At 46.4% G+C, this 22,889-nt stretch overlaps 1 protein-coding gene across 1 annotated transcript; it reads right to left on the bottom strand.

Annotated features, from left to right (window-relative positions):
* Window positions 1–4,061: 4,061 nt before the first annotated feature.
* Window positions 4,062–11,056, bottom strand: PPP1R26 (protein phosphatase 1 regulatory subunit 26). Its single transcript, XM_048513032.1, is given in 3 exon segments — window positions 4,062–6,007; window positions 6,010–9,601; window positions 10,661–11,056. Coding segments are annotated over 2 exon segments (3,699 nt in total). The 5' UTR covers window positions 9,577–9,601; window positions 10,661–11,056; the 3' UTR covers window positions 4,062–5,875.
* Window positions 11,057–22,889: the final 11,833 nt, after the last annotated feature.

The raw sequence follows: 22,889 nt of genomic DNA, 5'->3' as shown, positions 1-22,889 counted from the left end.
CCCGCAGCACACCCCCTCTTCCCAAACTTACCTACACTTATTTTTTTAGTACTTTTTGAGGCTGAAAAAAGCAGCCTATTTATAGTTCAGGCTAAAAACTGCCTGAAGAACTACAGTTCCCAGGAGACCTTGGGGCTCACAATGTCTCCTGGGAAGTATAGTTCATCAGGCAGTTTTTTCCCTGAACTGTGCAGAGGCCGTTTTTTTCAGCCTCAAAAAGTACTAGAAATAGAAAAGGAACATAGGTAAGTGTGGGAAGGGGGCGGGGTGTGTGTGCCGTGGGGGGGCATCAAGGGGGCAGGGGTGCCAAGGGGGGCCACGGGAGGCAGATAAAACACACTGCACACCGGGCGCAGTTTGGCCCAGCTACACCTCTGCACCCATGTGTCTCGCTCCCTGCCTAAGCATCCTCCCCCTCCCCTGCTGGCAAGCTCTCCCACTGCCCACATTCACAGCAATATGCACTGCCTGTGGCCCTCCCTCTGATGGCACTGTGCAGAGCATACAGCTGGCTCATGGATGGAGAACACCCAGAAGTCAGCAGAAAGAGGTAGGCATGTTTGGGGGAGGGGTCAGCTGCAGGCAACCCTGACAGAAGGCCTTGGCCCCAGCAGCTGCCCCTCCAGAGAGCACGCTGACACCAGCCCTGTCCTTCAAAATGGAGGATTAATTAGCATTGTTGGGGCTCATTTATTTACAGACTAATATTTTTCTCCAAATATATACCAAATGTGCAGAAAACCTTGATTTTGGGTCCTTTTCACTGACAGTCTGATAGACCATAACATTTGAAATTAGAACAAACAAGCTCTAAGGAATCACGGGGCTGAGGCTCTCTCTGGGCTTAAGCCATCCACTCCCCCTTTTCACTTTTCCTCTGATGCTGATTCTCAACTGCTCAATGGCCCTTCCCACATTCTGAGTGGAGCAGAACAGAACTTCTGCCCTCCCCCATTCCTTGATACCTTCTTCCAAAAAGCATAGTTCCATTTGGTTAACAGGAAGCAAATCTAACACAGAATGTGGCATGGAGTTTGAAGATTGGGGCAACTTGGGCTCAATTTTGCTACTTATTTTTCAACCTAGCCAATTTTGCAAGACACACTTGAGAATAACTTGGATATCCCCTCCTGAGTCATGTATGTTGCCCTGAATATTTCAGAAGATGGGCGGGTCACAGATGCATTCATCATTGTTCTGAGTAGTTCCAGCCCTATACCTGAATTTGCAATCTAGAGATTCACTCCCAGCTGTGCACACTTTTATACCATTTCTGTTTTTTCCTGGTGGTCTGGAAACTTATTTTTAAAAATTATTTAATGAAGGGTAAATTTTTCAACAAATTGCATGAGAACACCCATCTTGTGATCACTATGCCCCACTGCTGTTTTCAAATGGAAAGGAGAGATTGTCTACCTGGAGCACCTTCCTCCTACTCTGCATCATCAGCACCTTGCTTTCACACAGCTGCCCTGGTGACAAGGTGAGGTATGGCTGAACTGTACACCCTGGGTCAATACAGCTGCCTAAGAAGCTGAAAAGGAATCCACACCCATCAACAGTTTTGGTTAAAAAAAACCATGGAGATTTGGAGATCATTCCAAGCAAGATATATTTTGGGCCTAACAATCTTCCATTACAATAACAATTGACAGTGGATTGAAAGTGCGTTATTCTGTGTGTGCAGAAGGTGACATGCAAAGAAGAGGAGGGAGGGGGAGTGGCCCTGGCATCTGGACATGGCCCACCCACCTAATGGAGGGAAGGGAGCAGAGGGAGGGGGAGAGGTGGCATGCAAGGGAAGGGGAGTGAAGGAGGGGAGGGAGGGGTGGATTGCACGGGAGAGGAAGGAGGGGGCCCAACATCTGGACATGGCCCACCCACCCTAGCAGAGGGAGGGAGGGAGGGGTAGCATGCAAGGGAGGGGGGAGGGTTTCCTTGAATATCTCCAGCTCTGAAAGCATTACATATGAATGTTTAGCACACATTTTGAAATAGGTTTGAGTCCAGTAGTACCTGAGAGACCAATACAATTTTCAGCGTATGAACTTTTGATTGTTTATATGTTACTGACAGTCAATGCTCATACCCAGAAAGTCTTGTTGGCCTCTAAGCTGCTTCTGGACTCAAATCTAGTTCACCTACTGCAGACCAACATGGCCGCCCTCTGAAAGTAACACATATTGACTAGTTCTGAGGCAGACATGTGCACAGCTGAGGCCACAGATTTTCTGTTCTCTGGAGATGCAGAAGTCACCCAACTTCTAGATTTTTGTATAGCTAAAGAGGTGTCTTCGGTGAACACATGTGGCTGGAACATGCTTGTTCAATGGCTTTTAACAGCCACTTGGAAGGAAAAGCTCCAAAAGGAAGGCCTGAAGAAACCATTTGAAGAGTGATGGAGAGCCAGTGTTATAGATCCAATCATCCTCTTCCTCCACTTTGGGAAGTCTTCAAACACAAGTCAAAATGAAAGGCGAGATATAAATATTTTGATAAACGAACTAATAGGTGAACACACTTTGCCCACTGAAGTGGTAGGACTGGGGTAGGGCTCACCACAGCACGGGGCCGCAGGGGGTGGGCAACAGAAAGAGCTGCAGCCAGTTTGGTTTTCAGAGAACGGATGTGGCTTGAAGAGCCCATGAACAGTCAGGGTGTCTGTTTGCCTCCTTCCCTTCATGCTTATCTTACATAGTTTAGAAACAAACAAACAGATATTATAAAGTGGCACAAAAGAGAAAAAGCTGGAACTTTTGACACTTGGGAAATGGGGAACTGTGGAATGCAGCACTGCCTGGGTCCACCGCCAGGATGGCTTCCTTCTCCAATTACGTCAAGCTCCTGGGCTAAGGACTGTTAAAATAAGATCCAATAGAGAAAAGTGAGACTTTTTATCAATAATGATGCTAAAGATTTAATTCTATTTTGATGTTTAGTGGCCAAGTGCTGAATGTTTAGGGATTAAGGGTTAGTATTTGATGCAAAGGAACTGTGTCTATGAAATAAATACTTCACAACTTGATCAGTTTTAGTTCTTATGTATGTCATAAATTTTTACTGGAAAAATATTGCCCCCCCCCCTCCCCCTAAATTCTCCATCACATCAGGGAGAATATTTCCATTTAAAACAGGCCTGGATTGGAATACAGCACTGCCGGCAGACCACTCGTCCCAAATAAGACAGAGCACAGCGCAGAGCTCACTTGCAGGGAATGGTGGCCACAAACACATCCTTCACGCAAACAAATCTGTTGACTCTTGTACAGCAGACCTTTGAGAAGTGTTCAGGGCTTGTATGCATCAAGAGCAGCCCCAACAGATAAGAGGGGGGCGGCCCAGCGTGACATTGTTTGCAAGATCCTTCGCTGACCAAACCTCACAGATCCATTCTGACTTAGATGAGGGTGTCTGTTGTCAGAAATCTATGGCCACTTTGAAGGGATCGTCTTGGGTGATGTGGACAGTCCTTGAGGTGGTAACCCTGTAAGTAAGGTTGGATGGTATCAAACTGACTGTAGCCAATAGTCTGGGGCTCTTTTAGAATTCAGACGCGCTTTTTGTACACCAAGTTTGGCACAGCTGCCAACAGTAAATTTTGTGCCCTGACGAACTAGCTGTGCAATATTGACCTCTGTAGCCTCTAGACAACGATAACACACCCAATGCTGTGGATTATTAAGAAAGTGGGTGAAAATAAAGCAGCAAGAAGTATATGGGGCCACCTTTGCATGGGCTGGCCACACTTGGAATATAGGTAGACTTTGCTTAGAAGGCTTATTGTGGAGAGGCAACAGATACAGAAAAGGGCAACCAATGATCAAGATTAGGAGGGAAAAAAGGGGGTGGGCAAACATACAACACAGTATAGGCTGATAACAGGATGGTCTGCAAAGTTTGAAAACTGATTTGGAAGGAATCAGGCACAATAAGGGGCAGAAGCAGACAAGGAGGGCTGCATCTCTGAATTGTGGGAAACGTTGCTTGAGATAACTTTTGGTTCTTGGTTCATGGTCTTAACCCAGTTTAGTAAATTGTATAAATGTCTGAATGTACATAAATTTCTTATACACACAAGGGGTTTTTTTTTAATTTAAAAAGTGCTCCTCAAAATCAGAGGCATTGAAATCACCAGTGACAAGGTACTGCAATTCAAATTGAAATGAAGTAACACAAAGGGATCTGACACACAGGTCTATTTCTGTGAAGAATTTAAATGGAATGCTCGGCAGAATTTGTACAGTCAAATGACAAACTGAATGTTCACATAAGTTTAGTCTTATCAACACAGCATTTTAAAAATAAGGTACGAGTTGAAAATCAATGGGGCAGGTCCCAATTCCAAGCTAACAGTGCAATCATTAAGTAGAGTTAACACCCTTTGGAGTTCACTGAAGTCAATGGGCCCAGAAGCTGCTCCAGCTGCTCCCCAGTTACACAGTGACAAAAAGTGGAACCTTTTGCTCCTTGCTCTTTTGGACAGATTTGTGCCTTTCCCTTTTTGTTTTCCTGGGACAAAACCATGTATAGTGGTGGCAATGCCATATCTCCTGTTAGGGTTTTTTTTGGGGGGGGGGGCACAAATGGCATTCATGTTTGTGTGTGGGGGGGACGACGATGACTGGATCAGGGGAACTATATCATAAAGTGTTTTTTTAATCCATACCCCCTCCAACTTACAATTTGTTCTGCTGAGGTCCAGACATTTGGTTTTGCTAGACAGCAATAGTCCCATTAAGTAAATCAAAGAGCATCAAAGAACATCTTTCTACTGCCTGGCAATTTGGAACAAACTTTCACAGGCATTAACAAAAAGAAGGTCTTGTAGTTTATTGGCAGAACATCCGGTTTGCACACAGGCTGAGAGCATTTCAAAGGACCTCAGAAAGGGAGGGGCTGGGGGAAACCTTTCTCATCTTGAGACCAGGGAGAACCAGGGACGGTCACAGCAGCCACCACGGAGTTCCATGGAACAAGGGTGTGACTTGGTAAAAGGCCGGTTCATAAAAACAAACAATTCTTCAAATGATAAACCTAACCCAATGGATATTTATATCTTGGAGCTCCTCTTTTAGTCCTGCTTTCAAGGCCTGTCCCATTAATTGCATGATACACAAATCCACTCTTTTGCATAAGGTCTCTCTAGACCTGTAAGAAAGTCTGCCTGCATGTACTGACAGTCCCATAAATAAATAGTTTTCAAAAAGCAAAACAAACAGGAGTGCATCCTAAAGTAGCTGAATTTTTGTGACATTCTAAAAATATGTTTGTGGTATTGAGGCACTTCAATTACAGCTCTTCAAAATGGATGAGTAATTCAAAAGCAGGCATGAGCGTGCATCATGATTTAAAGCATAACAAACCACAATCATTTCCATCTCTTACAATAAACATGACAACTACAGCTCTGCATAGTTGCCATGCCTATAAATAGAACCTAAAAAAGATTTCCTTAAAGCACTTCTTAAATAATTTTTTTAAATCTACCAAGAGAAAAAAAAATTAGTACAGATAACTGCAAACGTGTTTCTTCACATTTCTGTATACTGATGCGGGCCATCCCCCCCCCCCCCCCCCCACTTTTACCTTTTGGTTTTAAGTTCTTTTAAGACACTGACATGAAAGTTTGCATCATTGCATTAACAGAAGTCAATCTGTCAGAAAAAAACACATTTATTTTTGTAATGGCAGCATACGTGTCCTTCACACCACAGCCAGAGGGTCTACAGCTGTGGCTCATATGCACCAAAGTCATGTAAGCAGAAGAACAGACTCAAATCAATCTTCTTCATATGTTACAAAAACCTCACCTCTTTTAATATGATTATGACACAACCTTTTGAATTACCTTAACAATGACTAAAATATGAAGTCATTACACACTGGAGGGCTTGTTTGTCTCCAGACCATGACTGTGGGCCACCATAGGTACATCTGTAAATTCTGCAGAGCCTCCTTCTACATCCTGCTGGGTTTGCTTCTCAGCTATCCTGTCTCTTGGTGGGTCCACAACCCCGTCTCTTTCAATGGTGAGTTACAAGACTTGGAGGTGCCAAGCCCCTCCTCCCAACCGTCGCTGTGATCATGGGCTTCCCCTTCCTTTTCCTTAACAGGGATCTCAGATGGCAACGAGCTGACATTAGCCCTGCTGGGATCACACATGTTGGGCTCCTGAAAAAGAGAGCTTAGCTTTGAATCTGCACAGGGACAAGGCTCTTCATCATCAAAAAGTCTGGCTTTTGAAAGAATGAGCATTTCTGCACTTAAAGGGACAGCCTCCATTTTTTCTGACACTTGGGTATATAGCTCTTCTGCCATGCATCTTAGAGACAACTCTGCCTCTTCTGTCTTGCATTTGGAAACCAGGATCCCTTCTTGCTTTACAGGAGCTTTAAGTTTCTCACCAAGCAAGCCCTCCCGCCTCCTGAACACATTGCTCTGGGGAACTGGCAATTCTAGGCCACGCCTTTTCCTCAAAAGCACACATTTCTTCTTCGTCTGGGCACCTTTGAAGCCTGCTGTAGACTTGCTAGAAATTTTGAACTCCCGTGGGTTCTTTTTTCTGAAAAGTGACATGGGCTTAAAATAATTCTGCAGTTTGCAGTTCTCAGCTTTCTCCTTCCAAGTCGGAAGACTTCTCTGATCAAGGCTGTCATCAGACACCCCCTTCCTGTCCACTGCAATTCTTTTTACAGATAAACCAGCACCTTTGGCTGGAGCAATTCTCTGGTTTCCCTGCAGCATCACTGCTGCTTGGCTGTCAGTGTCTTCTGTGCACGTTCTGGCTTGTTTACCAAGTCGAGCAACAGTTCCTGCACTCTCTCTTTCAATACTCAGAGCACTTTTCAACTCAGTCATTGGCTGACAGCCCTTCTTTGCTCTCTTATTCTGCTTCAATAAGTCAACGTCCCCACCTTCTGACCGCTGGCGCTTTGCTTTTGGTAGTGCAGTTTGAGGATTAGCAGCTTTCATAGTGTCAACAATTCCAAAAGCTCCAGCTATTTCCACACAACGCGAGGAATCTTTGGCCTTTTCTGCTAAGAACCTCTGGATTTCTTGTTCAATGCCATCTTCACTATCCAAAGAGTTGCTGTCTTCCATCAAGGGTGTGGCCATCCAAGGATGCTGACCATTCATTGCTGCTGCTGCTTGGCAGTCTGGTCCAGAAACTGTCTGGCCTCCCTTTCCAAAGGTTAATGCCCACTGTCTGACCTCCGCGCTTTTAGTTCTCCCTTTCACAATGCATCGAGACCCCTTCTGTTTACTCACTTCCCGAATGTTTCTTCTGGATCTTATGAGGCAGCTTTTTAGCAAGGTAGGATTTTTGGATTTGCAGTCTTTTTTGGGGAGAATTTCAAGTTTATCCTCAAAAATATGCATCTCGGCGTTACCAAATCTCACTTTCTTACACTGAATGTTTTGGTCTTTGGATTTTTTCTTCAGCTTCCGTTTAGATCTTAAGAGATCTTTGATTGCTGTATCCAAATCCTCGTCGCTGTCCAAAGAGCTGCTCTTGTCATCTGTGCTATATTTCTGCAGAACTTGTCTTGTATTTTTTACAAGCCCCCTTGCATCAAGAAGTCCTTGTGCCAGGGGGTACGTAAAATCCACAGAACTGACAGTGGCTGGAGTGACCTCCTGTTGCGTAGCCGCCCCGCTGGTTTCATGGTTTTTCACACTGCTAAGAACATTCTCTTTTTGGGAAGCAACATGTTTTGAATGGCTGTCACTATGCAGACGGCTAAAACCCATCTCTGATAGTGTCCTTTGTTTATTCTGTCTTGGTCTTGATACTCTGCCTTCCTTTTTAAGTGTCCTTTTATGATTCAGGGCTAGGTTCAATGTGTTGGGAAAGAACCGCTTAGGCCTCTTGAGCTGCCCAGAGGACAGAGGCTTTGGGGTGGTTATCAAACACTCTCTTTGTGCTTTCACAGCCAAAAAAGCTCTTATCTCTTGTTCAATGCTGTCATCGCTGTCCACAACATTACTATCACTCTCATGGTGGGAAGAAGGGACACCCTCCTGGGAATGGAAGAAAGGGTCAGCCAGGAGGGATCTATTGTCACCTGACACAGGGAGTGGCAAGATAGTTTTGGAGATATCCAGAATGGCTTCTGCACACATCAACTCAGCCGCAGTATCTGCTCTGCAGGACTGTGACGTGACCATACTACTGGCAAAGCTGTTTGCTGGAGAAGTGCAACACCTGTTTTTCTCCTGCTCATTACAGATGGCACTGATTCTATTTAATTCTGTAGGTTTTGAGCCAAGATGTTTCCTCTTGCTGCTCCTTATGGCTGTTCTGGTATTTTCTGGCAAGGCATTTCCATCTGAACGGATTGTCAGGCTTGCAGATATGTGTGCTAGCTCCCCAGCCCCAAACTCTTCCTTCTGAAAAGGAACATGGCTGGCTTCAGCATTGGCTGCTTTTCTGACTTTTTCCAGCTGGTAAAGTTGAATTGCTTCTTCGATGCCGTCATCACTACTTGAATCAGATATATTTAAACTTTCAGGGCCTTGTTCTCCTCTGTCTTTCCAAAACTTCTGCCTGATCTCACCATTATTACTTTGCTCCAACATGCAGGAATGGGCAGCCCCAGGAGAGTTAAGGTATATTTGGCTTGTTTTTTTGACACCCACAAGCTCTTCTGTTTTCAGCATCAAACATTTAGGAGGTGTGCTGGTGTTTTGCAGTTCTACTTTTCGCCTCCTTAAGAAGGCCTTGCCTCCTCGCTTGAAAGAACCTGGCCTTGTTTTGCTGGTTCCTTTTTTCTGACTTGTTAATTTCTCACGTGCCTCCTTTTGATCCAGACTCTTACTCCCTCCAGACACCGTCTTTTTTCTTGTTTGCTGTTTCTTTTCATTGAGGAATTGCTCTATCTCAGCTTTTATACTCTGTTCAAATGAGTCATCACTGCTCACGCTGCAAGGGGAGGGGGCCCAATGGAGTGTGTCATCTCCCAGAAAATCAGGAGCAAGGTGCTGAGGGATCCCATTTGCTTTCACACCGGCAGGGAATACATTACAAGCCACAGCACAGGAAGGCTGCTCTTTTCTGAGACTCTTGTCTGCATGAGTGCCTGGCAAGGGCGGGAGGTTCCGGCCTTTGTTTTTCAAGTACTCTTGAATGGCTTCCTCTATCTCTCGATCAACAGAATCATCACTGTCAGAATTCAGTGACAGGGGCCCAAACTCTGAACCCTCTTCCGCGTCCATGCCATCGGAGTCAGCAGGGCAGCTGTCCTGGGCATGCTTTGCACATCCTTGGGGTGGCAGCCTGCCAGTGCTCCTCAGCTTGTGACCTCCAAATTTCACCCCCTTTATTTTTTCCTGCAAAATGCAGCCATATTCACTGGTAGGGGCCAAGGATAAGTCTTCACTTTGCAGATTGTTTATGATCATCTGCACTTTGGTGCTTATGGATGTCCTACCAATGTCATCTTCAGATTCCGAGAAGCAGACCGGGTATCGACAGCTCCTCGTCTGGGCAAAAGGCTCCCATTTTCTCTGGAGAGCTACCAAAGGAGAGGTATTCATAAGGAACATCGTGCCAGGTGAATGGGAGGGCCTGCACATTTCTCAGGCAAAGCACTTCTCCACCCTAACAGAAAAGGAAACAAAAGGGGACAACATCACAACTAGACACAAAGACAGGACACAAGGAAGAGTGAAGGCAGCCACTAAATTTTACATGTTTTATCCCAGCTTGTCAGATGTATATTATATTATTTAAACGACTGGCAGGTGCAGGGAGTTTTTATTAAACTGTGCCATCTGAAAAAAAAATTCAACCAAACACAATTATCCTGCTGTCAGGTTGGTAATCTGCACCCTACAAGCGCCCCACAACTCGCAGGGAGGGGAAGAGCTGGTGTGACCCCCATCTCAGCAACAGCACCCTTTCCTATGAGGTGGTGGCAAAAGTGGTTAAATGGACTCACATCAGTTGTAAATACGGGCAGGGGGGATATTGTGCAAACATTTCAGGCGCCCCAGAATGCTGCGCTGCTGCACCCTCCAGACCTCAACCTGGGAGGGCCTCCAGGCCAGCGCAGCCGGGGACTAGAGCGCTCAGCCCCAAACCGGATTCAATTCAGTTTGGACACCGTGGCGGCTGCGGGGGGTGGGGGGCTTGGACTTGGGGCTCCTTCTCTGTGCGCGGGGGGGGGGGTCACGTCCCGTAGGAGGTCCTCTGGCCCCCGGGGGGGGGGGGGGCGGGCACCACGTTCCCTGCTGCAGCCCCTCAGGCGCCCCTCTGGAATCGGGGGCCGCCCAAAGCCCCCCTCCCTCGGGGCGCAGAGGCAGGGAGGGGCGGGGCCAGGCCCGGGCTCAGCCGCCCCTCCCCTCTCCCCGGCGCACCGGCAGAGAGGACCGGCGGCAGCCCCGGGCCGGGCCTCCAAGGCCAGGCCGCGCCCCGCCCCTTCGGCCTTCCTTGCAGGGCGGGGTGGCGCGCCTGGGGGCCGCAAAGGCCGCTCGTCAGTCAGCCGTCCCCTGCCCCCCCCCCCGCCAGGAAGTCGCGCAGGAGGAGGAGGAGACCGCCCCCCGTGCCCCGCAGGCAGCCCGCCCCCCCCCCCCGTCGCCACGGCAACCGCCCGGGCCTGCCGCCGCCTCCTCCTCAGCGGGAGGGCCCCTCCAGAGTCTCTCCCGCCGCCCGCCTCACCTGCTGCTGCCGCCGCCGCCGCTGCTCTCCGGAGGCGGGACTGCCTCGGTGCTCCTGGTCGCCGCCGGGGGGCCCTCAGCGCCCGCCCGCCCGCCACGGGGGAAGGGCCGGAGGAGGAGGAGGCTCCGCCCGCGGGGAGGGCCACTGACCGGCCGGGGGTGGGACCGGGCCTTTGTGGCCCCTCCGTGCCCGCCCTCCTCTCGCCCCGCCCCGCCCCCGGCAGGAGAAGCCTTTGCCCCGCCGCCGCCGCCGCCGCCGCCGGGCAGCCCCCTCCGCCTCCGCCTCCCGAGGGCTGGGCAGGCACTTCCCTCCCCGTCTCGTGTGAACCCGCGACATGCAGCCGGGCCGCAGTCCTCGCAGTCGCCCCGCGCCTGGCTGGCCTCGTGCGCGCAACCAGCAGGGATCGCGCAGCGGCGCCCGGAAGCTCCTCACCGCAAGAGCGGCTGTTTTTCCTGCAGGACCCTTGGAACCGCCCGTCGGGCCTTCGAGGTCTTCCAAGTGGAAATCTGGCTCTCCGGCGACGGGCGCTGAATGGGCAAGGGCACGTCAGTCGCAGCAGCGCCTTTGCCTGAGGCCCTCCACAGCCGGCCGGGCAGAGCGGGCAGCAGCAGCACCCAGGGCACTATCCAGACCTGCCCTCCTCCGTGGACGCCTTGTCCACAGCAGCAGTACTTGCAATGCAGACCCAGCACAAAACGGCAGGTGGAGGGGGCTCTGTGGACAGTGTTGCATTTATTATCCCCAACGTTGTACAGTTGGTGTACCAACCACAGTTGTTGAAACATGCTTATACGACATTCACATTTCCAAGTTTGCCTGGGAAGCAGCACCAGGCTAACCCTGATGTTTCCCATAATAACAACTGCAAAGTGTGGATGTGCAACTATGAATATGTTGAAGGCACCACGTCCTTACTGTTTAGAAGGAGTACAAATTATACTGGGGAAATCCTGCAGAACTCCGTTGTGCTGTGGGCCTGCAGTGCAATTCAGTTACTTCCATCAGTTGATGGGAGACTGAGGTTATGGTTGGCAGACAAATCACGGTTGCCAACAGGCCTAGATAAAAATGTCCCTGCAACAGAGGCTTAATGTACAGAGATAGGCAGCTGAAGATTTTCATGGCATGGAGGAAAATAAGAATGTGGTACATGTCATATGCCAGTGCCCTTCTGCTGAAGGAATGCGATAGACCCCCCCCCCCCCCCCCCCCCCCCCCCCGCAAAAACAGTGGCGCCCACGTGACACCCGCCACCCTCTCTGCAAGCAAGGGGAAACCCCCCCCCCCCCCCCCCGCCCGGCAGATGGCAACCCTGAAGACATTAGTGAGGAGGGGCAGAGACTCCATGACTTGCATGCGGATGGGTTGTGTCTGCTATGCATGTGGAAGAGCCCAGATTCAGTTCCCGCAGGCAATACCAGCTGTCAAGGGATTGAGCTTTCAGTAACATTCCATGTCCAAGACCTTTCTCCTCTGTTCTCAGCTCAGTGGATGCCAGATGTTAGCAGCTGGTGAGAGCAGCTGCCCCTGGCAATGACTGGCTCAAGGCCTCTTCACAGGTGTCCAACAACTCTGCTAATTAATGTACTGATTTCAGCAGTAACGGGTGTGTGTGGGGGTTGCTCTTGTTCCAGAACGCTCCCTCAGGGCTGGGTCATGATTGGATGAAGAAGGTCAGAAAATCAGGGGGCCAAGTTGCTATCAACCTGGACTATTCTCATAGTATCACCTTTAGTTTTTAGCTTTATCTGCTATGTTATTTCTGTGTTATTTTCCTTGTCATTATACCTAACTTGAATTATGCTGTTTGACTTGGAACTGAATGTGCTAGTGCCTCAAGAACTGAACATCTCTGCTGTAAGAACCTTCAATAGGTATATGTAGGAAGTTAGCCTTCTTGTTTTTATGTACTTTGAACTTTCATTAGAAGTATGTCGTTTTTAAATCCTTTGATGATATTATCCATTCAGTCGTTCCCGACCCTTGGCGACCTGATATGCAAGCTCTTTCCACATTTTTCGATTAAGTACGGCTTCCTTCAGCTGGTTGATGTTCATGCCTGTATCAGCTTTTATGGTATCTAGCCATCGTATTCTTTGGCGTCCAGGTCTTCTCCTGCCACTGACAAGTCCGAGCATCATAGATTTTTCTAGTGAATTTGATTGCATCACATGACCAAAGTATGTAAGTCTGAGCCTGGTTATTTTCCCTTCTGGTGATGTGTGTGGTTTTATGCAGCTCAAGACTTCTGCGTTTGTCACCCTAGCTGTCCATGGTATGCATAGTTGCTTTCACCAACACCACATCTCAAACGTGTCTATTCTTCTGTCGGCTTTCTTTGTAGTCCAGCTTTCACATCCATACATGGCTAAGGGAAAGATGATGGCTTAGACTAGCCTGTGCTTGGTTTTGATGCAAATGTCTTTGCCTTTCCAAATTTTATCTGTGCTCAGCATTGCGCTTCGTCCTAATGCTATTCTCCGCTTTATCTCAGGGGTTACTTCTCCATTACAGTCAATTTTTGAGCCCAGGAAGATGAAGTCTTGGAAGTACTCAATGACCTCATTGTTAATGCTCAATTAAGACTCAAGTTAAGACTCAATGACCTCATTGTTAATGCTAATTTGTTAATGCTAATTTGGGCCCGATCTATGGTAGCTGTTGTCATGATGTTTGTCTTCTTCACATTGAGATGGCCCATTTTTTAGCTTTCAGCTTTGATCTTCACTATCAACTGTATCGGATTGTTCTCGGTCTCTGCAAGCATTGTTGTGTCATCTACGTAACGAAGATTGTTGATGTTTCTCCTGCCAATTTTCACTCCTGTTTTTGAGTCTTCTAGCTCCGATTTTTGCATGATCACTTCGGCATAGAGGTTGAACAAATTTAAAAAATCAAAATAAAATGAATGCATAAACAAATATCAGGATTTAATTTGACCACCAATTTCTCACAGCTCATCACCAGAACTTTTATGAAGGCTTGTTCTTCAAATGTGGAGTATGCCTCAGTGCAAAGTAAATACAGCTAGCCTCTATGTGTATGTGGGCACCGTTTTTCAAACTGTATGTAGAATTTCTGCAACAGCCATTTGCCAAGATTTTGTGTAATTGTGAGACTCTTCTGGTTTTATGTGGTGGCAGTTGTCTTGGTTTTCCATTCACTACAGGAATGTGGGTGTCAAGAAACCTCAGGATACATTCTCAGTCTTCTATAACATGGACTTTGGAATGCAGAGATATTGCAAAGTGTAGATATTTAAAATATTGTTTCATATATATATATTTCAAATGGTGCTCAAATGGTGCTAATGGGACAGCAGAAATAGCAGCCTGTCAAGTGCAATACTTTTATTCAAGAAAAGGGATTCTGTACATTATGGACAAAAGCCTCCATCAAATGAAACTCCTCGTGGCGGAAGCTTTTAATGGCAACTGGCAAAAATGGACTGAATTTATAAGTAATGAACTAAAGGTTATTGTATACCCGGTTGATAAATTTTTCTTTGTTAGTGATCTGTAGCAATTAGTTAAATTTAAGATCACGAGTAAAAGAATGTGTTAGTATAGGGTAGAATAGTTGGTGTTTGTTTTATTTTATTGCAGAATCCTGTCATAGGTGACCTGACTGTACAAAGCAGTCTGCTATGCCAGGAGGGAGTTCATGTAACTAGATACTTGTTTAACATTATAGACGATATTCAGAAAAGAAATATCAAAATTTCTTTTTAATAACCTTTTTACTTCCTGTTTTGTAGTCTTATCTTGTTCTATTCTTGGCTTTTCTCTTTTTTCTTCTCCATATTGTTGAATTCTCAAATCCATGACCGGATTACCTATTAAAAGGAATTTAAATTATAAAACAAATAATAAAATTTTCTTTTTTGGGGGGGGGAACTTAATAGATATTGATGGCCAAGTAGACCTCCTCCTGAGAGCTATGTAGCCAAGTTATGGAAGATAGAAATTAGCAGATAATATTGAATTTTATTTTCTCTTATTAAGCTTTCCGCTGATAACTTGTATACTATGGAAAACTATAACCGGTCATGATTACTTTTTCTCGTTACTTTTATACTTCTTGTATTATATGAAAAACAATAAAATTTATCAAATAAAAAATAAAAGGGATTCTGGTGTGAGATTCTGACACGCTGCACAAACTGCTTTCTGTACATAGGTACTATTTTTCTTACGTGCACGTCTGTGTTTCCTTTTCAGTTCTTTAAACCTGTTCTGCCCCCCAAGTGAATCTGTTGGAGGTGCCCTGTACTTGGCTAGGACAGATTGGGGAGAGACACAAGCCAGGTTCAACAGTTCTTACAATGGGTTTATTATTGGAGAGAAACAAGACCCTCACTCCCCCCTTGGGTCTATCTAATCAGAGTACTTCCTTGTCTTGAGAAGGTTTGAAGCTGCAGACTGTGTCTTCTCTTGGTTGCTTTCAAGATAGTCCACTGTGACTTGCTTCCTTTCAGTTCTTTTAGTCTTTGTCCAGTTCTAACTGCTGCTAAACTTGACTTGTGCTCTAAGGACCACCATATAATAATATGGACGTCACGAATATTCTGGTCTCCAACTACCCTTAACACCTCTCTCAGATTGACTGACTAAAACTAAAACAGGGGATTGCTGGGTAAAGAAAGGAAACTGCTTATTGGGAAATGTCTTAAAGGGACAGGGGCTAACTAAAATACCCTCCCATAGAAGACTTAACAATGAATTAAAACCATGCTAACTATGGGGAAACTGAATCTTAATGGGGAAATAACAAAAGGCTCTGTGGGGGCACAACAAAGCCCATGTATACACAAGCCAAACTTGATATATCATGTTTCCAGAAATGGAGGGAGGCAAAGAACACTTTTATTTATTTAGAATAAAAAAGGTAACATAAAGAAGAAAGATAGAAGCAGTTCAAAACTACTGGACTAAGTTTGTCCAGCAGAGTATCATATTAACTTCAGAGATTTAGTGCATAATCTGGCCCTATGTAAATTTATTATTACTTTATTAAATTTATACCTCTCCTTTCCCAACTACAGTCGGTCTCAGGGGAGGAGAGGGTGTTGCTGCCTGAAGAATAAAGGAGAGACAAAGCAGTTTGAGCAGTGGTAGAAACTGACCTAGTAAATAGTTCTCTGGGCAATTCTGGGGGTAATTTTACTCTGGGAGTGGTACGCATCATTCGCTGGTATCAAGAGGCATTCAAGTAATTGTAGGCATCCAAGGCCGGCCCTTGACAAAAGGTATCTTGGGGCTCTCCTGAGCTTGGTTGGCATTTTAATTCTCCTGTATGTATAATTAGTTTTAAAATTCTGTTTTATGACCAGAGGCGTAGCTGGGCCATACTGTGCCTGGTGCGCACTCTGTGTTTTCCGCCCCAGCAGGTGCCCCTGCCCCCCCCACTTTAGTTCAGTTTGGAAAGGTGGCGAATCTCTTCAGGGTTGAATACAGCCCAGTGGGAACTATATACTCTATGAGACCTTAGGGCTCGCAAGGGCTCCTGGGAAGTGTAGTTCCCACCAGGCCATTTTCAGCCTGAAGGGAACAGGCCACTTCTCCAGCCTGCAGCTTCAATAAGATAAGTGTGGGAGGGCGGGTGCAATTTTCTGCCCTCTCTCCAGGTGCGCACCCGGTGCAACGTCCACCCCCTGCTCCCTGGTAGTGCCATCTCTGTTTATGGCAAAATGTGGGAAAGGCCCGAATGGCCATTTCCCCTTGTCAGATGCATCAGAGATACAAGATTTTTTTTGGTGCGGGGAGGGCTGTTACTTGGTTTCTGCTGGGGAGGGTGCCTTCTGGGTGACAGATAGTGTCAAAAACAGCTCCTCTCAAATTTTGAATAGACCTCTGGTGCAGATAAGCTATAGTAGTGGATAGAATATATTTGAGTAAACAGCTACAAAGCATCAGGCTGGCAGTCAGATTAAAAAAACTACCCTTTGCTTTAATCCTGCATGAAAGAAAGCATAGGTGTTTTTCAGATGGACATAATACCCCAGGGGAAAACTGGGATCATACATCCTGGGTTGTTTGTATCTCGGTTTCTCCCTCTGCATGGCAGCCTGTCAGTGCATTCAGGTTGGGAGGAAGAACTCCAGGTGATTATGCACGGCCCAGGTTTAGTTTCATTTTCCTTGCCAATGTTGCTGTGCATGCACGAACTGTCCCGCTTTTCTGACGTTTTGATTGGCTGCAGGCAGTGAGGCAGGAAAAATAAACCAGTCTGTCTCCCATGATGTTTGCATGGGAGTGGGAGCGGTGTGATTTTTAAAAAGAACTGCCAATTTATCGTTTTTTGAAAGCTGCAGGATAAGGGAACTCTTGCAGGCCAGGCCCGAAAGCCCTGCGGAAATCATGGCCAAACCGGGATGTTTCACCTCCTTATCCTAGGATATATAGTCCATGTAGAAAACCACATAGCAAACTAAACTGAGATTGTGAGACATTGTACCTTTGCATGAGGGAAATGATGGTAGAGGCAGATGTTTGGCAATGTCAGGAGTGGCGCCTGCCCCCTCCTGCCCTCAGACAAGGGACACACCTGGGCTAAGGAAATCGGTTCCACAGGGGTAGAGGTGCGAGCACTGACCTATGTACCTACACCTGTCTTATGTTAATGGGCCTTTTGTTCTGTTTCTATGTGCTTAGCAATGTAGATAACTAGGTCGATCTTGCATGACACTCCAGATGGGGGGAAGGGAGGAGTGGAAGCCGCGCTACTGCCCGGCAGGAGACAGTCGCTGTCCTGGCCTTGGGATGCTTGTCTTCGAAAACACGTCACATATCACAAACAGTCGAGATGGGGTTGTTTCTCCTTAGGTGTAGAACCTAGTCCTGTGCAGTCTTTCTGATGGCATCTCAGCAGCTGACAATCTTAACTCAGGTGGCAAAGGTCCAGTTAACACAACAGTTTAGGGTTCCTGGAGCTGAATTCAGATTCTTTCAAAGCCAGTGGAACTATCACCCCGTAAAATCTGATAGGTTCAGACACAAACCTTCTTGAGGGAAGGGTCTACTTTTGTTGAAATCCATTGGGACAAGCTTGAGAGAAGGTTTTAGGAAACTTGTCCCCCTTAATGAACCCTTTCTTTCTCACAGCTACTTATAGTTCAGTGTTCCTCCTGGAAGGCACAACAATCACTCAGTGCTCCATTGCTGCAGGGTCAGCAAAAGTCACAATCTCTGAAGGCAAAAGCAGAGAAAGACGAAGCAGAGAACTCTTCACCCAGAGGCAGTTGTGAGCTTTAGCTTTTCTGACTTTCTCCCAATACATCCTGGTTATTTGTTTGAATTCCTCTTTGGTGATTTCCCCCCTTTTCCATTTCTTGTACGTGTCCTTTTTAAATCTTCTCAGTTGACAGTTCTTTAGACAGCCATCCTGGTTTCCTTGGACACCTCCCATCCCCCCCCATTGGAACTGTTTGAAATTGTGCCCTCAAGATCTCACTTTTAAGAAACTCCCAGCCATCATGCACTCCCTTCTCTTTTAGCATTTTTGACCACGGGATCACACCCATGGGATCACACACTAAGCTTACTGAAATCTTAAAGTCTTGAATGCATGTATGACTATGATTTGCATCCCCTTTCCACTGTATGACCAGGAGAATATGGTCACTCCCACCTAAGGATTCTACCACTTCCACTCCACTAATCAGGTCATCATTATTGATTTGGAGCAGATCTAAAATAGCCATTCCCTTGTTGCTTTTATTTTGTGACTATGCATAGCTAGACACTTCTATGAAAGAAATAAAAACACTCTGTGACGTAAAAATCTATCAGGGTGCCTCTAAAGAACGATAAGATAGTTGAGTGGATAGAAGGCAAAGGAGCCACAGCTAAGGAGAATGTTAATTGAAACCAGCTAGAGTGTTGGAAAAATACAAAAAAGAACAGAGTTGGCCAAATTGCACACACACACACTCCAAAAAGAATGCGTGGGTAATTGTTCTTAAAGAAAGAAAGAAGAAAGGAAGTTGCCTTCAGGAGAAAAGAATTGGAACTGGCTCTGAGAGCCCAAGAGGGGTTTCTGGCCACACAACTGCAAATCCATATTGGACTTACTACACATTACATTAAGGACTCAACTCACTTCATTGAAAAAATCAGCAAACTCAAACTCAACCCCAATGAAAAACTGATCAGTTTTGATGTGGTGTCCCTATTCACCAAGGTCCCCGTATATAGTGACAATTCATGACACTCATTAACTTTGTAAATTCCTAAAAGACATCACAGCCCTGTTTCAACATTGTCTCACTACCAGCTACTTCCAGTGGGATAATGAATACTATGAACAGAAAGATGGGGTAGCCATGGGTAGCCCTCTTAGCCCTGTAATAGCAAATTTTTATATGGAACATTTTGAGAAACAAGCCCTGAAAATGGAAGCAATTCAAAAGCCCACCATATGGTTCCGCTATGTGGATGACACGTTCACCATTTGGAGCCACAATTTCCTGGAGAAGAAGAACTAAAAAAGTTCAAGGACAATATCAACAAAAACAACCCAAAAATACAATTTACTATGGAGAAAGAAAATGAAGGAAAAATGACATTATTAGATGTTTTAGTCATCCGCAAACTAAACCAGCAATTGGGACAATACAGCATACAGAAAACCTACTCACACAGACAGATATCTACACAAAAAAAACTCCAATCACCATCCAGGGCAAAAAAAGGAGCACCATAAAAAACTTTGGTACATCAAGCAAATGAATCTGGTGAACCTCACTCTCCTGCTAAGATGAATTGAATCACCTAAACAGGGCTCTACAGGCTAATGGTTACTCTAATACAGAAATCAGAAGGGCTGCAAGACCAAGAACAAGCCACATGAACAAAGATAAAGAGCCATCTAGAACAGTGGTGGCGAACCTTTGGCACTCCAGATGCTATGGACTACAATTCCCATCAGCCCCTGCCAGCATGGCCAATGTCAGGGGCTGATGGGAATTGTAGTCTATAACATCTGGAGTGCCAAAGGTTCGCCACCACTGTTCTAGAGGGAAGGTGTTCTTACCATACATCAAGGGAACCACTGATCGCATAGGAAAACTGATGAAGAAGCACAACCTACAAACAATCTACAGACCCACTAAGAAAATTCAACAGATGCTACGTTCAGCAAAGGATAAGAGGGATCCTTTAGCTACTGCAGGAGTCTATCGCATACCATGCAGCTGTGGGATGTCTACATAGGGGAACTACTCAAACGAAATGCACATTGGTGACAAGTATCAAAGAACACAAAAGGCACTCGCAGACTCATTTCAGCCAGAAAAATCAGCAATAGCAGAACACACATAAACCAACCTGGACATAGAATATTATTTTTTGAAAAAACAGAAATTCTGGACCACTCTGAAAGCCACTTCATACCAGATCATACAGAGAAGCAATTGTTCCATAAGCACATGGACAATTTTAACAGGAAGGAAGAAACTATGAAAATGAACAGAACTTGGCTGCCAGTGTTGAAAAATACTAGCGTCAAGACTGTGTCAAACCAGCTCCACACAAACACAGGATGACCTTAGACAAAAGAAACAAAGGCCAGGATACTTCTATTCAGATGCTCCCACCAGTGACCTGGCTATCTACAGGGTTACTCCCAGGCTATAGTCTTCATTGTTACTCATACTTCTATTCAGATGCCCTCAACTATTGACCTGGTTGCCGCCTTTGTTACTCACAGACAAGGTTTCCCCACCCACCCTGGACACTCCAACAGATATATACTCCACTTGCTTTCCCAACATCAGATCCTCTGAAGATGCCAGCCACAGACGCAGGCGAAACGTCAGGAGAGAATGCTGCTAGAACACGGCCATACAGCCCGGAAACCACACAGCACCCATGTCAGGGGATGCTATCTAAGTAATTGAGATACATTCCCAAGCCAATGTAACTGTTTGAAATAATAAATTGATGTTGCTAGAAAGATATATGTAACCAGCCTGCTATCCCCTGTTGAAAGCGCCCTCCTGTTTTCTCAAGAGGTTGTGAAAAAAACAGTCTCTGGAGCTGACGTGCCCCAAGGTCGGTGGCAGATAGTATGAGGAAGCCACCTGACTTCCTGCCTATGAGATAATGGATGTAATACAATTCTCATGGGACAGAGGTACCAGGGGAAGCCTACTTGTCTACAAAGCATGTGAAGCCATAAAGCAGAGATCAAGGAAAGAATGCACAGATGGCAGTGGATATGTATAGCAGGCTGGTTATGTATATCTTTTTAGCAGCATCAATTTGTTATTTCAAGCAGTTTCATTGGCTTGGGAATGTATTTCAATCACCTAGATAGCATCCCCCTGACATTCCACACCCCTTAAGGCCCTCCCACCCAGTCGATGGAGGTATTGTTTGTGGAATGCTTTTATTAACTGAGGGGCCCAGACCTTTTTGGCATAGGTTCATTTGTTGAAACTTGCTGGGTAATGGGTTCAAGATACTAAGTACTGGAGCAGCCTTCTATAATCCCGTGAATCCATGAGAGAAGCCACTTTGTGATGCATATCTTCTCCGATCCACGGGGGGGGGGGGGAGCGCTTAGTTAACCTTGGATGCCAGCAATCTGCCAGGGGTGCCTTTTTCAGCAAGCTGCTGTGGAATACCACGTAGTTGTTAGGCAATTCCAATTTGATTGCTACAAGGTTAACAACTCATAATACTTTAAAAGGTCCAGTAAACGTATGCACCAGCTTTCAGCTCCCCTGCAGTCCTCTCAGGTTATGCAAAATCCCCCACCGGTATACGTTTTTTATCTGCGTTTTTTTTTAATAGTCCTCCTTGGCTTTCTTTAGAGAGTCCTGGATCACCTTCCAAGAGTTCTGTAAGTTTGCGATCCATAATTGTAAGTCCACTGGCCCCTCCGGTTGCTTTCCCAGCAATGGAAAAGGCTTTCCCTCCCGTCTATACACCACTTGGAATGGGCTTTTACCCATACTGTGGTGAACCGCATGGTTATATGCAAACTCAGCGAATGGTAACAGGTCAAAACAATTGCTCTAACACAACATTTAATCTCTTGGTCTGTCCATCTGGTATGCGGATGATAGTCCTTGTTCCACCCCCAGCAACTTCAGGAATTGGCTCCAAAATTTCGATATGAATTGGCTTCCCCATCAGATTATTTTATCCGGCACCGAATGTAGCCAGTAGATTTGTCCCACAAACATATGAGCCAATTTTTGGGCCTTGGGTATCCCTGCACAGGGTACAAGATGCACTTGCTTTGAGAACAGATCCACTACCACCCACAGTACCGTTTCCCCCTTACTAGTGGGTAGGTCAGTAATGAAGTCCATTGAGATTACTTTCCAGGAAACTCCTGGCGCTAGTAACAGCTGAAGTAAACCCAGTGTCAGGCCTGGGTGGTGGGCATTTGCAAAAAGGAACTGTATGGCTTTCTTCTTTAGGTGTCCGGTTATCACACTCTTTTCTGCAGGTGGCCTGGCACCCCAAAAGAGTCGGCTTATCATGCGTAGAATGTTCCCAGTGCTGCAATGCTTTGTAGTGGAAATAGTGGGAACTATTTGGTGACCAGCGGAGTGGGGAGCTTTGGGGAGTTGCGTGGGAGCCCCAGAGTATCAGCTGGCTTTTCAGACACTCAAGCAGGCATTGACCTCCAAACCCATCTTGCACCATGGTGACCCTTCCAAACCTTTTGTCATTCATGTTGATGCTCCAGACAAAGCAGTGGGCGCTCACTCCTGCAGAGGGGGGAGGATGGCAAGCTGCATCACTGCGCCTACCTTTCTCATACATTTACAGGGGCTGAATTAAATAGGACGGTACGGGATAAGGAAACGGGGGCCATAAAGCGAGCTTTGGCCACTTAGCGCCACTGGCTTGAAAGGGGACACCCACCCCTTTGAAGTGTGGACTGATCATAAAAAACCTTGCTGTGTTATGTGTCCTGGGGAAGCTTTCAGCCAAGCAGCTGTGGTGGGTGGACTTTTGCTTCCCACTTCCGCTTCCCACTCCGTTTTTCCCCAGGGAAGACCAACTGCTTCTGACGTGCTGCCACGCTTGCCCCACCCCTTGGAGGAGTGCCCCGTGGCTCCCAGCCCTGTCTTCACCCCGTCCCAACTTGGGCCGTGCATCACCACCCGCCTCCAGAGGCAGATCTGCATCAGGCTCCCTGTTTTGCCTGCCTTTGTGGAGGCTGCCTTAAAGGAGGTGGGAGGTGGTGTCAGGGCCGTCAGCCAAACCAT

This window comes from Sphaerodactylus townsendi, linkage group LG12 (assembly GCF_021028975.2).
Source record: "Sphaerodactylus townsendi isolate TG3544 linkage group LG12, MPM_Stown_v2.3, whole genome shotgun sequence".
Taxonomy (NCBI): domain Eukaryota; kingdom Metazoa; phylum Chordata; class Lepidosauria; order Squamata; family Sphaerodactylidae; genus Sphaerodactylus; species Sphaerodactylus townsendi.
The sequence above is the reverse complement of the archived record's forward strand: the minus strand, read 5'-3'. Positions and strand labels throughout refer to the sequence as shown.